This window comes from Danio rerio, chromosome 16, assembly GCF_052040795.2.
Source record: "Danio rerio strain M-AB ecotype USA chromosome 16, GRCz13ab, whole genome shotgun sequence".
In the NCBI taxonomy this organism is placed as follows: Eukaryota; Metazoa; Chordata; class Actinopteri; order Cypriniformes; family Danionidae; genus Danio; species Danio rerio.
Window position 1 is genome coordinate 26,507,842 of NC_141036.1, and position 15,216 is coordinate 26,523,057.

The 15,216-nt window shown below is 34.2% G+C and overlaps 1 protein-coding gene and 1 long non-coding RNA gene across 4 annotated transcripts; one reads left to right on the plus strand and one right to left on the minus strand.

Moving 5' to 3' along the window:
- Nucleotides 1-288: 288 nt before the first annotated feature.
- LOC137487843 (uncharacterized) lies at nt 289-1,737 on the minus strand. Its single transcript, XR_015511389.2, has 3 exons — nt 1,575-1,737; nt 1,064-1,251; nt 289-899 (listed from the first exon to the last, which is right to left on the minus strand). It is a non-coding gene; the product is annotated as an uncharacterized LOC137487843 (long non-coding RNA).
- Nucleotides 1,738-1,762: 25 nt separating this feature from the next.
- Nucleotides 1,763-13,787, plus strand: gtpbp10 (GTP-binding protein 10 (putative)). Of its 3 annotated transcripts, XM_087285596.2 has the most exons (11): nt 1,763-1,907; nt 2,887-3,080; nt 5,359-5,450; nt 5,602-5,746; nt 5,953-6,026; nt 6,234-6,286; nt 8,396-8,503; nt 8,588-8,665; nt 10,170-10,293; nt 10,664-10,913; nt 11,541-13,787. In XM_087285596.2, the coding sequence occupies exons 1-10, from the start codon at nt 1,875-1,877 to the stop codon at nt 10,903-10,905; spliced, it is 1,143 nt and encodes a 380-aa protein (XP_087141722.1). In that variant the 5' UTR covers nt 1,763-1,874; the 3' UTR covers nt 10,906-10,913; nt 11,541-13,787. The 3 variants fall into 3 exon arrangements, 2 of the variants coding, with proteins under 2 accessions (XP_087141722.1, NP_001002454.1); XR_015510378.2 differs by having other exon boundaries at nt 8,131-8,503; nt 10,664-13,787; NM_001002454.1 differs by having other exon boundaries at nt 1,802-1,907; nt 10,664-11,797.
- The last annotated feature ends 1,429 nt before the right edge of the window (nt 13,788-15,216 follow it).

Here is a 15,216-nt window from a genome sequence, read left to right on the forward strand (position 1 = left end):
CAGAAATTAACATTTACTCACTACTCCCCAATTTTAAGTCGTTTCAAATCTTTATTAGTTACTTCTGTTGAACACAATATAAGATATTTTGGGAAAATGTAAGAAACCTGTAACCACTGATCATATTAAATAAAACAAGTAATATGGAAGTCATTGCTTACAGGTTTTCAGCATTTTTCAAAATATCTTTAGTGAAGGTTGAGCAATTCTGACAGAATCTTTAGTTTTTGGGTAACCTATGCCTTTAAGATGATTTTGCAAAAACAGATGTAGCCTATACACAACATGTTCCTATAAAAGATGTTTTAATATCTGACACTGGTGCAACAATTGGTGCGACATTTATTTCGACAAGCTTATTTCGCTGCAGTTTGAGAGAAGACGGCTTCACAAAGAAATAACGAACTACAATCTTCACATCTCGAATGACAAAAACTCGGACAAACGCTAAACTAGATGTCCATCCCTTCCGAATGGTAAGTCAACACTTTGATGATCTCTTGCCTGGACGCCCTCGCTCTTCTGCCCAGTCCGTGCGCGCGTGCCAGCACGCAGTCCACATACTTTTCCCAAAACACCTGCGCGAGCTCCATGAACATGTCTTGTTGTGTTGGTTGATTTGACCCGCTTAAGTATGTCATAAAGTCCCAGAGCCCTGCAACCGAGTCGGCGATGCGCAATTTACGCCCTTGTATAACCGCTATTGACGATGCGTCCCAGCATTCACGGTTTATCTCGCCAAGGTGCCCGGGAGCCTTTCCGCCCCCTATGCCTTCGGTGTTCAGCGCCTCGAGACTGGGTATGGAGTAAGATGAAGCGCTGGCGAGCAGCAGCAAGCACACTGACAGAAGGCGCCACCACTGGCCGGCGAGGACCCCCATCAAACGTTCCATTGGAACCTTTGGAATCAACAGGTAAATCTGTTTTTAACTTGAAAACTTACTAAGCAGAGGATGTTTCAGTACTAGTCGCATTCAGCATTTATATGCCATGCAAAAAACGACTTTTAAATTAAGCTCCTACCACAGCAAAATATTTTAATAAAATTAAATAATTAACTTACAATTTGTCGTTCAGTTTTTTCTGTCCTGCGACTGATCTGCAGACCCGTTTTCTTTCATACCATTGAGGCGAATAATTGTCTTTGAGCGAGTGTTTTACGACTTATGGAGACTTTAAAAGCCGTGCGCGCCCACGTTTCCAGCGTCATGCTGTTGACTGTAGCTCATTCCACTTTACACTGAAAAGCACCTGACGTGAAGGACGTAATTCAATTACAATCTAAAGAACACAAGTACTCAGAGAAAATGATTAGCCTGCTATTATTTGCCAATTGGTCAGCCACAAATTATTTCACTTAAAAGCGGGGTTGGAAAAATGGTGATAAATGAGTAATAATTTGTAGCTAATAAGCTAAACAAGAACGCTTACTACACTTTTAAAATCGTTAATTTCTTTATTTATTCAATAGTAATTATTAGAACAAATATCTGTTGTCTTTTGTCGAAAAATCATCAATTTGGCGACAAATTGGCTCAAATTGTAACTTGAGTGTAATTTCATTTTTGACTTACGCTTAATTGTTTATTCCAGGAGATTTCTTAAACGTTGCATTAGAAATCATATGTATTGTGTCAAGCAATAAAACAGAAATAGGATAGGAGAAACTAAAGTGAAGTCCCTCATAAAGAGAGCTCACGCCTTCACTATGATGCAGAGGCGGAAACACGGGTGATAGACAGCCCTTGCAGCCAATCACAGCGCACATTGCCATGTTTCCGGAAGTATACACGTGTTTGGCCCTTAACTTCAGTCACGCTGTAGCTTAAAACAATCACTTCAGTACGTTCTTTTCTTTCAATAGTTGTTTTGGGATGGTGTGGACAAGCAGAATTTGTTTCCGGAAGGTTAGTAACGTCGACCAGCTCGTCGAATTGGATTTAACGCTGACGTTAGCTAATGTAACGTTAGATGCTGATAGCCCGACCTAAGTTACACATGCTCCTGTATCTATCGTTTACAGACCGTGTGTAGCAAATTACTGCGTAATTATTTGACTGTTACGAATAATAAGATATGCAACGTAATTTTAGGTGATGCTAGAATAAATCACGCCATTTTAACAGCATTATTTCATTCATAGTTAATGCATTTTTTATTCATAAATAGTTATATTTAGATTAGCATTTCATGTGTACATAACCCTAAGTTACTTAAGTTATTTCAATTTCGTTATAGACCAGCGGTTGCAGAATGACGTGAATAACTACGTTATCCATCATGTCATATTTTTTGTTTCTTCTGTAATGTTGACGTCTGTTAACTTCAGAGGGCACTGAGTGCACCAATATTGATGACATTGTGTGTATACGACATTGTGCGTCATGATGAACTGTTATTCGCTTTTTTTATAAGTGAATAACAGCGGGAATGTGTCCTTATACTCGTTTAGGGAATATGACTATTTTTCATGTGCTGCTTCTTATTGTTAAACGCCCTTGAGCAATGGATAGTAATTAACTTATGTATAATAAAGTTTACTATTATTAATTAGAAATTATTTGAATATGCTGATTTGCAGTTCAAGATTTTTGTATTTTTTTTATATTGTAATGCTTAATATTTTTTAAAATGTAATCATATTAAAATAATATAAAATGTAAATGCGTTAATATAATATTTAAAGTTTTTGAGAATGTCACAGTTTGGGCAATTGAAATAACTTATATTCAACAAGAACATAATAAAAAAGATCAGGTCACAGTAAATCATTTGTAAATTTACGATAAAAAAATAGTCAGTATTTTCTCTTGAACTTTCTGTTCATGACAATGCTACAAAATTGTATGACAATTAACCCATAATTTTTTGTCTTTTTTATTTCAGTATGGCAATTTTGTGGATAATGTACGGCTGTATGTTAGAGGTGGTACTGGAGGAATGGGTTTGCCCCGTTTAGGTGGACATGGAGGGGATGGTGGAGATGTATGGGTGGTAGCCAAAAAAGACACTAGATTGAAGCAAATTAAAGACAAGCACCCTGACAAGCGGTTCATTGCTGGTGTTGGTTCAAACAGCAGGTGAGTCCTTTAATTCTGATTGATGAGAGAAATGGAAATGCATCTGATATGCAATAGAAATGCAATAGAAATTTCTTGTTTAAAAAAAAAAAAAAAAAAATATATATATATATATATATATATATATATATATATAATTTTGAAAAAGAACATTTTTATTTATTTCTCAGTGAATATAAGCATTTAACAAAGCAGATTTATTAAAATAATATTTAATCTTTTTGTCACAAAACATATTTAGAAATTGAAAAATAATACAATTAAATTCAGACAAAATATTGCAAAAAAATAAAATTTCTACTAAATTATTTTTAGGTTTTTCCTATTTTTTTATTTGTATTTAACATTTTTCTATAGCATACAAATTTGGGTGTACTAATTTTTGGACCGTTATCGTAAGTTATTTTGTTAAATAAGCTCCAGACTAATCTAATGTATATGCCCAAATATGATATTTTACAGCTTCAATTAAAAATATGAATATAAAGATATATACACACTTAAAGTGATTCCTTGCTCTGGTAAACATCATTTGGGAAATATTTAAAAAAGAAAAAGGAAATCAAAAGGGGGCTAATATATATATATATATATATATATATATATATATATATATGGGAGTTTTGGAGGGTCGAGTCAGGAAACGCTTTTCTCCGCCAGCAACACATAGTGAGCTGTCCACTTTTCTGCAAGGAGAATCAAAATCCCTCTGGCCTCTGTGCAGGACTTGTATATGTCATTTTAATGACATGGATGCTGTATTGGCCACAAAAGGAGGCCCTACACCATACTAATAACTTAATGTAGTCTACAACCAGGCATTTCAGTTTCATTGTCTAACCCCTTTATATAGTTTATAAAAATATATTTATTCTTAATGATATCATAAAATGGAGATTTTGTTTTGATGTATATTGTTTTTTATCTACCAGATTATGTGATCTCTCCTTTTGATTGTCTGTGTTGGAGTAAGAACTTTGAAACGTGTTGTAGGTGCTATTCTTCCCTTTGTCTGGAGAATCTGATTTACTGATATATTGGAAGCTCAGTAACTTAATGCTTAAATTATTGCCATGAAATAGCCTATTGAAAATATAAGACAATGTCAATGAATGTTGTTTTTATAATTCTGAAACCTGAAACAGCACAACAATATGAATCTAACAAAAGGTAGATAGATAGATAGATAGATAGATAGATAGATAGATAGCTAGATAGCTAGATAGATAGATAGATAGATAGATAGATAGATAGATAGATAGGTTGGTAGGTATTTACCTTGTTTAAAGTCATTCAATGGCTTTATGTGAATAACAGATTGAAAACCTGTTTTTGAACATCTTGTCTTCCACCTGTTCAAATTAAAATATGCAAAAGAATGAATTGTTTGCACTCAGCCAGACGAACAGCACAAGGAGAACCTGCTGTGCACAAATGATTTGATCCGTGTGTCTTATCCCATGTAAGGTTAAAATAAGCAAAATTGTGATTTTAGGGAATATGCTAAATGTTAAATTCTATGAGAATTTTTAGTGAATATGGTGAGTGGTTTTACACAGCTTCTCGTGTGAAGCATTTAGTTAAATAAATGATTTGGCCATAGCTAAGCAAATATCATTTAAGGTTGTTAAAACGTGCAAACTTACAATGAATCCTTATAAATGGGAGTACATAAAGCAAACATAATTGATGCAAAATTGATCAGATAAAAGTATCTCAGTAGACAGGATGTCACACCATTAATAGATCTATATATGAACAGTTGCATTCCTCTTGCCATATGTTGCCTGCAGAATCATGTTTTCCCGCTTTTCCAGTGTTGGTGAATGATGCACAATGCACACGCTCCAGCATATTACAGTGTTAATCCATGTTGTTCTGTTTTTGGAAACAGCTTAGGATATTACACATTCACAATCAATCAGTTCTCTGTTTAATTGTATTTTTTTCTCCAATTTTGTGAAAGACAAAAACTAATACCTCCTTTTTTTTTAGCATAGTGTTTTTATTAAATATTTATGTTTAGCAGACACTTTTATCCAAATCAACTTAGTTTGCACACACACTGTGAACACGCATCTGGAGCAGTGGAATGCTGGGGAGCAGTAGGAGTTTGGTGTCTTGCTCAAGGAACCTCAGCTGTGCTATTGAGAGTGTTCAACACATGATATTTTTTCATTTTAATAGCTGCTGGCTGTATCTGATTTGTTTTGTTTAGCTGATTTTGTAGCATATAAATTTTAAGTAAGTAAAATTGTAAATTGTTTTTTTTTATCAGTATTCAAGCTTTGCGAGGTGCTAAAGGAGAGGACGTTGAAGTCTTTGCACCCACAGGAATCAGTGTTACATCAGATCATGGGAGAATGCTAGGTAATCTTTATAATATCTAAATCATCTCTCACATCACTTCACTACTTTATTAGTTGTTTTTCTGCAAATATATTTACTCACTTTTTAAACTTTCTATCAAACACCATTTGCTGCTTCATTTGAAATTGTACTTTGTGTCATTTTGCTTTAGGAGAATTGAACCGTGAAGGAGACAAGCTTTTGGTGGCGAAAGGTGGTCGCGGTGGCTCTCCACAATCAGGGTTCTTGCCTAATAAAGGCCAAACCAGAAATATCCGGCTGGACCTCAAACTCATTGCAGATTTCGGACTTGTTGGGTGAGAGAATCTATTCTTGGAATGTGCATTGGGATAGGAAGAATTGGCCTCAAATGTTGGGAAATTTTACAAGGAAAAACAAATTACAAGCCAAAAAATACAGTTAAAATGAAGCAAAATAATGCATTTAGTTGTTTTCTCTCAATGTTAATGCATATTTGACATGTCAAACCTTTCATAGATTTACAATTGCATTATATTGACAGGTTTCCTAATGCAGGCAAATCTTCCTTGCTGACCGCCTTGTCTCATGCTAAACCAAAGATCGCCAACTATCCCTGTAAGTACCAGAATTCAGCAATAGATTATTTAAACTAATGTAGTGAAACTTCTTTTATTTAATTTAAGATAGTTAATACATCTGAAAAAGTTAATAAAAAAATGAATCAATTGTGTGTATATAAGCGTATAATCTATACATTACATTTATACATGATTATTAGTTTGACAGTTGTTGTTTTTTCTTTTCTTTCTTATTTTCCTTTAGTCACGACGATAAAACCTGAAATTGGAAAGGTCATGTATGATGACCACAAGCAGGTAGGATGACAGGCTCTTCAAAATGCCCTGAAATGGCATTATTAATCACAGGAGGATGCTGTCATGTCATGACTTACTGTAGTTATGACAACGGCACGCCTGTTCAGAAGACCACATTATGTGAGTCTTCGGGCCAGATTTGTTAAACAGTGTAAATCGGCATAATAATGCAATGCCATGACAGCACTAATGAGACTGGAAAGTTCTGTGGATGATCTGAGAAATTAATGAACACAAAGACTCATTATTAAGAGTGGTGCTAAATAAATTGACCACACCTAAACAAACCCAATGATGATAATAATAATAATAATAATAATAATAATAATGTGCGGGTAGTTAAATTAAATACTGTGCTTTTTCACTGTTAGATGATGCACATTCACAACCAACAAAAGTGTAGTTTGATGACCGCTTGCCTGAATGTGGAATCATGGGAGTTGTCTTCTTCATTGCATCCCACAGTACTCCTGCAGAAACCATGTTCACGGACTCAAGTATTCATAACTTATTATCATGGTAGTGTAGAGCAGAGTAAAGCTGACAGCATTTGAAGCAAAAGGAGACCACTGAACCAGTTGCTGGTGAGAGACAAGCGCAAAGGGGCATGAAAGCAGTAGAGATTTATTCCGCTTCCAGTTGTGCTTACATGGGGAAGAAACAGTGCTATATGACATTTGTTATAATGCCGCTCTGTGCAGTTTAATGTAATGCAACGTATTGGGGTCTTTGATGTTTCCCTGTTTTCTATAAAACCAAAATAGAAAATCGGTTTTGTGCGTAATGTTATTAGCATGAGGACAATGGACATGGTCTCTGTCACTAAGCTAAAATTGCTTAGTTCTGGATTTGAACATTCTTCAAAATATTTGGGATATTGGGATAAAAAGTAGCAAAATCAATAAGACTTTGTTTTATATTTTAATTAAAGAAAATCTAAATTTAAAGATAATCTTTAACAAGGCAGCACAATATGGTTTAAGACTTTCTTCTTTAGGTTTTAAATAATGCTGCAAACCAGTAAATTACCTGTATCAAATTACATTCATACATTCATTTTCTTTTCGGCTTAGTCCCTTTATTATTTTGGGGTCGGCACAGCGGAATGAACCGCCAACTTATCCATCACGTTTTTACGCATCTCTGGGAAATATCACATTACAATAAATGGAAAATCAAATGAATGGTTTATTTCAGTACTTGCGTCTGAAAGGGAATCTCTCACAAATGCACATGCAGTAAGGTCATCAACCTGTTCAAAACTTTATAGATTTTATGTTCTTAGTAGGGCTGAACAATATATTGTTTGAGCATAGATATCGCAGTGTGTGTATCCACAATAGTCACATTGTAGGATTAGATAATTTATTAAAGATTAAAAGATAAAGCTATTATTAAATATTATGATGACATAACATAATGATTTGAATATGGTAAGACTCCCCATAAAACTATAAAGCACTGTTCATTTCACTTTAATTTTTGCTCTTTAGTATTTATATATGCTTCTAATTAATTATATATTTTTTCGATTTCTGCATATAAAGACTTGATCACCCCAGGCAATCTAAATTCATGAAATCTTCCTGAATAGTGCTATTTTAATCCAATTATATTCATATTGCAATATATTTTGTAGCAAAAATATATATTGCAATATCAGATTTATCACAATAACTTGCATCCCTAGTTCTTAGTGATTCCTAATAGTGGATCTTTTCAGTTTTTAATATTTTAATCTGATGCAAGCTGTTAGTAAATCTAAAATCTTTTAATATAGGAAACAACTTCTTTCATTCATTCCTTCATTCATTTTCCTTCAGTTTAGTCTCTTTATTTATCAGGGGTTGCCACAGCAGAATGAACCGCCAACTTATCCAGCATGTTTTACACCGCGGATGCCCTTCCAGCTGCAACCCAGTACTGGGAAAGGAAACAACTTGATGAACACAATATATACTTGTCATCTCATAATGTAGTCTAAAAAAATAAACACAAAAAATTACAACATAGTTTTGTTTTGATGAACAGATATTTATGGTTTGTCATATAATACACGCATATTTATTAGACTGAAGTCAGAGTAAGTTACTGGATTTTGTTTTTCAGGTTTCAGTAGCAGATTTACCAGGACTCATTGAAGGTGCTCATGTGAATAAAGGCATGGGACACAAATTTCTCAAGCATGTAGAGAGAACTAAACAGCTCATGTTTGTGGTACTGCATCCATTATGTTATTTTGAGCACTTGAATACTATGTACTATCAAAGACATATGGTTAATCATGTTCTGATGTTTCAGGTTGACGTCTGCGGGTTTCAGCTTGCTAGTAAAACGCCATTTAGGTCTGCGTTTGAAACCGTGCTGCTTTTATCCAAGGTGAAATAAATTCAATTTTGTTCAAAATTGTAATATTTTTTTTACAGTAATACTATTATTTACAATAAATGCATGTTTTTTATTTACTTTGTTGCTTAACAGCTTTTTTAAAAGTAAAAAAAACAATTGTAGAAATTGATTTTTTTAATAGAACTAGTACAATCTCACAGTATTTCCTAATATATTTGTCTTTTGAAGACGTTTATTTCTTAAATTAAGTCAGTATTATCAGCCTCCTTAAGAAATAAGTTTCAATTGGCTACAGAACAAACCACCGTTGTCCAATCATTGTCTAATCAAACTTGCCTATTAACCTAACAAATGAAGATATTATCATAAAGTAATACTATTATTGTGCATAATACAGCGTTTTTTTCGTCAATGAAATATTTGTATGTATATACACTACCTGACAAAAGTCTTATCGCCTGTCCAAGTTTTAGGACCAGCAAAAAAAAATTTTGACTTCTAGTAGACTATTTAGTATCAAAAGTGGCTTATATGAAAGGCAAAGGCCTCTAGATTATGCTTATTTTACCAAAATAAAATATGATCATGCTTTGATTTTTAAATTATTTTAGGACTGTAATGTCTGACTTTGTTGAGACAACAGTCTTGTCACTTAACAGAAATAATGTACAGTATAAAATATTAAGTCATGGTTCAGTGTAGAAATAATTAAAATTGTGTTTCACTCCCATGAGCTTTGAGAACTGCAGCCATACATCTCTGCAATGACTCAAATTACTTAGTCATTTGGAATGGCAAAGAAAACGTTCTTGCACGACTCCCAGAGTTCATCAAGATTCTTTGGCTTCATCTTCAATGCCTCCTCCTTCATTTTACTTCAGACATGCTCAATAAGGTTCATGTTTGGTGACTGGGCTGGCCAATCCTGGAGCACCTTGACCATTTTTGCTTTCAGGAAATTTGATGTGGAGGCTGAAGTATGAGGAGGAGCACTGTCCTGCTGAAGAATTTGCCCTCTCCTGTAGTTTTCTATGTTATGGGCAGCACAAATGTCTTGATACCTCAGGCTGTTGATGTTGCCATCCATTTTGCAGATGTCTTGCACGTCCCCCATACTGAATGTAATGCCAAACCACGATTTTTCCTTACCACACTTGACTGGTTTCTATGAGAATCTTGGGTCCATGCAGGTTCCATTAAGTCTTCTGCAGTATTTGTGATAATTGGTATGCAGTTCAACAAATATCTCATTAAAAATAAAAAATCTACCTTCTGCCACTTTTCCAAATGATCAACTACAAGTCAAATATTATTTGTTGTTCTTACAACTGGGATCAATGACAAGACTTTTGTCAGGTAGTGTAGGCTTATTAGAAAAAACTTTAAAAAATACAGATTCAAAGCACTTCTGTTAATATAAATGCATACACACACACAAACTTGTCTAACTTGACTGTAATGCTTTTTTTTTTTTTTTTTTTTTTGCATACAAGATTATGCTGTATACTTCCTCATGGCCTTCTTTGTTAAACAGGAGCTGGAGTTGTACAAGGAGGAGCTGTTAAGCAAGCCTGCTATCTTGGTCATAAATAAAATGGATCTCCCAGAGGCTCAAAGTCATTTCCAAGAGCTAGAAGCTCAATTGGAGAACCAGGGAGGTAGGTCACAGATTGCATTTAAACATAGCCTTTGTTTTGAGTTATTGTAAGTATATACCTCCGAAAAATGCTGTAAAATGATGGATGCTTTTAGCGATCAACTGGATTCAATTACTTTTCATGTAGGTTTGATTAGCAGTGTAGAAATAGCTGCTATACACAAATGTATGTTTTGTAGGAGGTTGACCGGGTCAGAGATTTGTATTTGTTTGCTATTTTACCAGTCTCTATTTTGTACCATGAGTAAATTTAGCTGAAATATGTTTCACAAGATCGTTCCATTTGCATTGATTTTTAAGGAGCTTTTGATGGTAGTGTACAAGCCTTTTTTCTTGGTTGCTAACTTGTAAGTGGTGCTTTACTTTTTTAGAATCAATTCATCTGTTTTCTGAAGACGTCATCCCTAAAAGCCTAATGCATTTCACTCACATCGTGCCAGTGTCTGCCATGACTGGTCATGGACTGCCCTTGCTCAAGTCCCTGATCCGGCAGTCGCTTGAGGAGCAGGACACCATAGACACTGAGGCTCAGCGCAGTCAGAAGATCCTAGAGCTGAGAAGGGAGATTCCTTCTTCATCCATACCCAGCTGGGGTTTGCCACAACCCACCTGAGCTCACACGTAGGTTTGCGTATGAAATGCTGGTGGACATTTGTGGACATGGGAAATCTGCAGCATGTAATTAAAATGCATTTAGTGAATCACAAATGCTTAACAAATCAGTCTATGTTGAATAGATTAGTATTTGTGCCTTATGTGTGTATAACTGTTTCCCCTCTGACATTAAAATGCCTGGGTAAACTTTCAGGTAATGTTCTTGAAGGTGGTTTAGTCTTCTCTCAGTCTTATCAGGATGGCTTGACTTGCTGGAGTTAAAGTGGATTCAGAAACTGGTTAGCTGGTTTGTAATAATTTATTCTGCTAAAGTGAAAAATTTGCCATTGGACTATGGCTGAGAAACAAAACATGTTTGGCTCTTGAAAAGCTATAATGAGAAAACAAGAATCCTCAGATTTTTATGTCTGGGAGTTGTTTTTAAACTTTGCTAAAAGTTGAAATATTTAAAAAGCTTTAAGTATGTGAAGTTATTAAAAGGTGCATTTTAGTTTTATTTAAATCCCTGGCCTGAGTCAATTTTGGGATTTTTTTTCCCTTTTTTTTTGTAAAGTTTTGTAAATGCAACAAAAATGACCATTTTAGTTTTTGTCATTATTTATATTTATGCAGTTATCCTCCATGCTTTTCTAGGTCTCAAACTGCCAGCCCGCAGGCCCCCAACTGATGTCAAAAATATGAGATTCGGCGTGCCAAAACATATGTTTTTAATGTTTTGTTTTGACCCACTACCTACTCGACAATTATAGTACTGCATTCAGATAGTACGGTCGAAAGCAATACGCATGCATTTTAATTATGTGGCTGATTTAAATGTTAAAATATGTGTCCGTAAGTGCTGTATTCTTTTCTAAAGCTCTATTGTAAACAGTAAAGGTTTGTTTGATTATTATTGGTTTTATACCAATTGTATTTTGTTGTACAGACTTTTCTTCATGGCATATGATATGGTGGTGGTGTAACAAATATGATAATTTTGCTAATATTTGCATAAAAACATGTACATTAGTAAAATTGTACTGCTACTAGGTACTTTTCCCCTCTTTGTTGTAGTAGATATTGAGAAGAACAATTGCCAGTAAAGTCATTTAAGTCACCCAAACTGCATTCTGCTGTCCTTACGCTATTGGACAATGCAATTGGTTTGGACAGAATAACAATTATTATGACTATAATTTGTAGTATTTTCATAGTAATTTAAACTACCCCTTCAATGTGTATAGTTAAAGTCAGAATTATTAGCCCCCCTGTTTATTTTTTCCCCAATTTCTGTTTAACGGAGAGGGAATTTTTTTCAGCACATTTCTAAACAAAATAGTTTTAATAACTCATCTCTAATAACTGATTTATTTTATTTTTGCCATGACAGTAAATGATATTTAACTAGATATTTTTTAAGACACTTCTATACAGCTTAAAGGCTTAACTAGGTTAATCAGGTTAACTAGGCAGGGTAGGATAATTAGGCAAGTTATTGTTATTGTATAGTTATTAAATAAAAATATAGCTTAAAGGGGCTAATAATTTTGACCTTAATTTTTTTTTATATATTTAAAAACTGCTTTTTATTCTAGCCGGAATAAAACAAATAAGACTTTCTCCAGAAAATTATTATCAGACATACTGTGAAAATTTCCTTGCTCTGTTAAACATCATTTGGGAAATATTTTTTAAAACAGAGAAAAAAGTTCAAAGGGGGCTAATAATTCTGACTAACTGTACAACAAGAAACAAAAAGCTAGAGTTTTGACTGCATATACTCTGTGAAACAATGACTGAGTGTGTGTCTAACGCTCTTCCATACACACAACAACCAGACATATTTCAGCAGCTGATGTGTGACATGATAAACATACGGATTTGCATTATCAGTGGTTAAATCGGCCCTCGTATGAATTGTCAGTCACTGAAATGGCCCTGCGCCAATTTGAGTTTGAGGCCCCTGATTTAGAGGGAACAGAAACATAATTTCACCTCTGCTGCCATCTGCTGATTTTTCTTTCTGTTTGTGACGTTGGTATGATATGCCTCATAGTTTGATGAAAGAATTTTTTGTAGCAGATGTCAGTGAATGAGCAAGGCGGAGAGGGGGAAAGCAAATAGTGAAGAAATTGGACACTCAGATTACATGATGGTAGATTATTAAAATGGCAGTTCTTTACACATTTAATTTTGTGCAGTGTTTTGTACACTCATTGACTGTTTGGAAGTCTCTTTCAACTGCAGGATGCAAGAAAGTGACTAGCTTGAATGATAAATGAATTTTTACAGTTCATCAATCTGATGAACTGAGCAGCCATAAGACATGCTTGCTGTGGTCTTACTGCGATGGACACAGTCAGTTACAATAGTTAGCTTGACTGTAGGTTTAAATAAGACTTAACTAACTCTAAGGGCTATAGTTAGCATAACTTACATTTTAGATACAACATTGTTGACTGTTTTGTAATGAAAACTGAAGAGTTGTGCTTCTCTGAGGAACAGTGTGAATCATGTGTCTGAATAATCAACTTAATGATTGACTCGATGTGTGCATCAACATGTTTATAAATATCTGCTGTCACCTACACCAAATGTATGCTGCTTGTTCAAACTTACTTTAAATGAATTTAAACACAATGCTTAGGGTTTCTTTGGAACAGTGTAATTGATTTATGTTCTCTCCACTTAAATCTGTACAAACAACGAGTTAATTTAATGTGTTAGAACAGCATAAAGAAACTGTGAAACCCATCATTTTTACTCTGTGTGCTGCATAATTATGTTTTGACATTTCACTGCATTTTTCCCCAAAAAGTGCATGTTCCTTGATGATGTGACAGAAATACAGTGCTTGTAAACATACATTTTTACTATGTAAAAATATACTATGTAACTATTTCCCTTTAGTGTTTTCTGATTTGTAGTAATTTGTTAGGTAGAATATACAAAACTGTTAACTTTTCAGGCAACATTGTATATCATTTAAATTCTATTTCAGCAATATTAATAAAATGTTCCTTTAAAAATACCAATTAAGCATTAAACGGCTTGTTATGCCACTAGTCTGAAGAGTTAAAATATTATAGAATGGTTCGATTTTGAGTTTTAATTGAACAACATTTGTAATAGTTAATATTAGATTTGTATTTTTTCAAATGTAATTCACATTGTAGACTCGACCACACTCCAACATAAAAGACTCCAGCTCAGCTCTTTTTGGACTCGGACCGACAATTTAATCTGTGTTGTCTGAAAGTTTAGTAGAAAGAAGCAAAAGCTTTTCCTTTCACATTTATATGTAATTTTTAACTGTAAATGTTTATTTGCATTCAGTGGGGCTGAAAAAGATTAATTGTACAAAAATATGCAATCCTTCTTTATCATGTGTTGATAAGAGTGGTCTATTTTCATAAAAAAGAATGACCACATGGTGGAGCTGTGATCTTGCTGTGGCTCACCACATAGAGGACCTGGAATCTTACATTAAACCAAAACTTTTTGAACGCTGAGGGTTGCTTTCACACCTGTGAATCGATTCAGTTGTTGCGGAACAGAAATTAAAAGCATGGGTTACGATTTCTAAATCTTTTTTAGAAAGAAAGTGTTTAACTTTTGCCACCAATCTAAGCTGGAAGAAACTGCTCTTCACAACCGCATTTACATGTTTGTCAAACTGCAAGAGTGGATCAAAGATAACTCCGAGATTCTTGGCGTGATTGTGCAGATTGTCGTTTAGGGCTCCTAGCTGAGTTTTTATTGAATTGTTGGTAGCAGCAACACAATGAATAGGTTAGGTATATTAGGTAGGATTAGGGATGCAGAATAAGATCATAGACTACTTTATAAGTACTAAACAGATCTTAATAATATCAGAATAGTGGGAAATAGTTCTGAAAGTGTTACCAAAATATTTTTTGTTTATGAACCTTTCTAGTCTTCTCACTTTCATCAAACTGACTAAAATAAAGTTACATTGTGGATAACTAAAACAAAATTACTTTATAAAATAAGTCAAAGTAACATAAAAACATTTGTTGTCATGACTTTTTCTCAAATAATTTTATTTTTTACTGTGTATTTTTACATTACTGTGTACTTCAGTGATGTTTAAGGTAGCAAACACAAAATTCCAAAAGCATAACGCTTGTTAAATATTAGGAATCATTTTGATGAAAAGAAAAATAGGAAAAGAATCCTACACATATCAGGACTTAAAAACATGTTGCCATCCTAAAGGTTTAGTGATTGGTTGGTAAAATATGATTATTGCTTCTGTCTCACACACACATTCTCACTCCTACATCATAGGGTAGGACTCTTACAGACG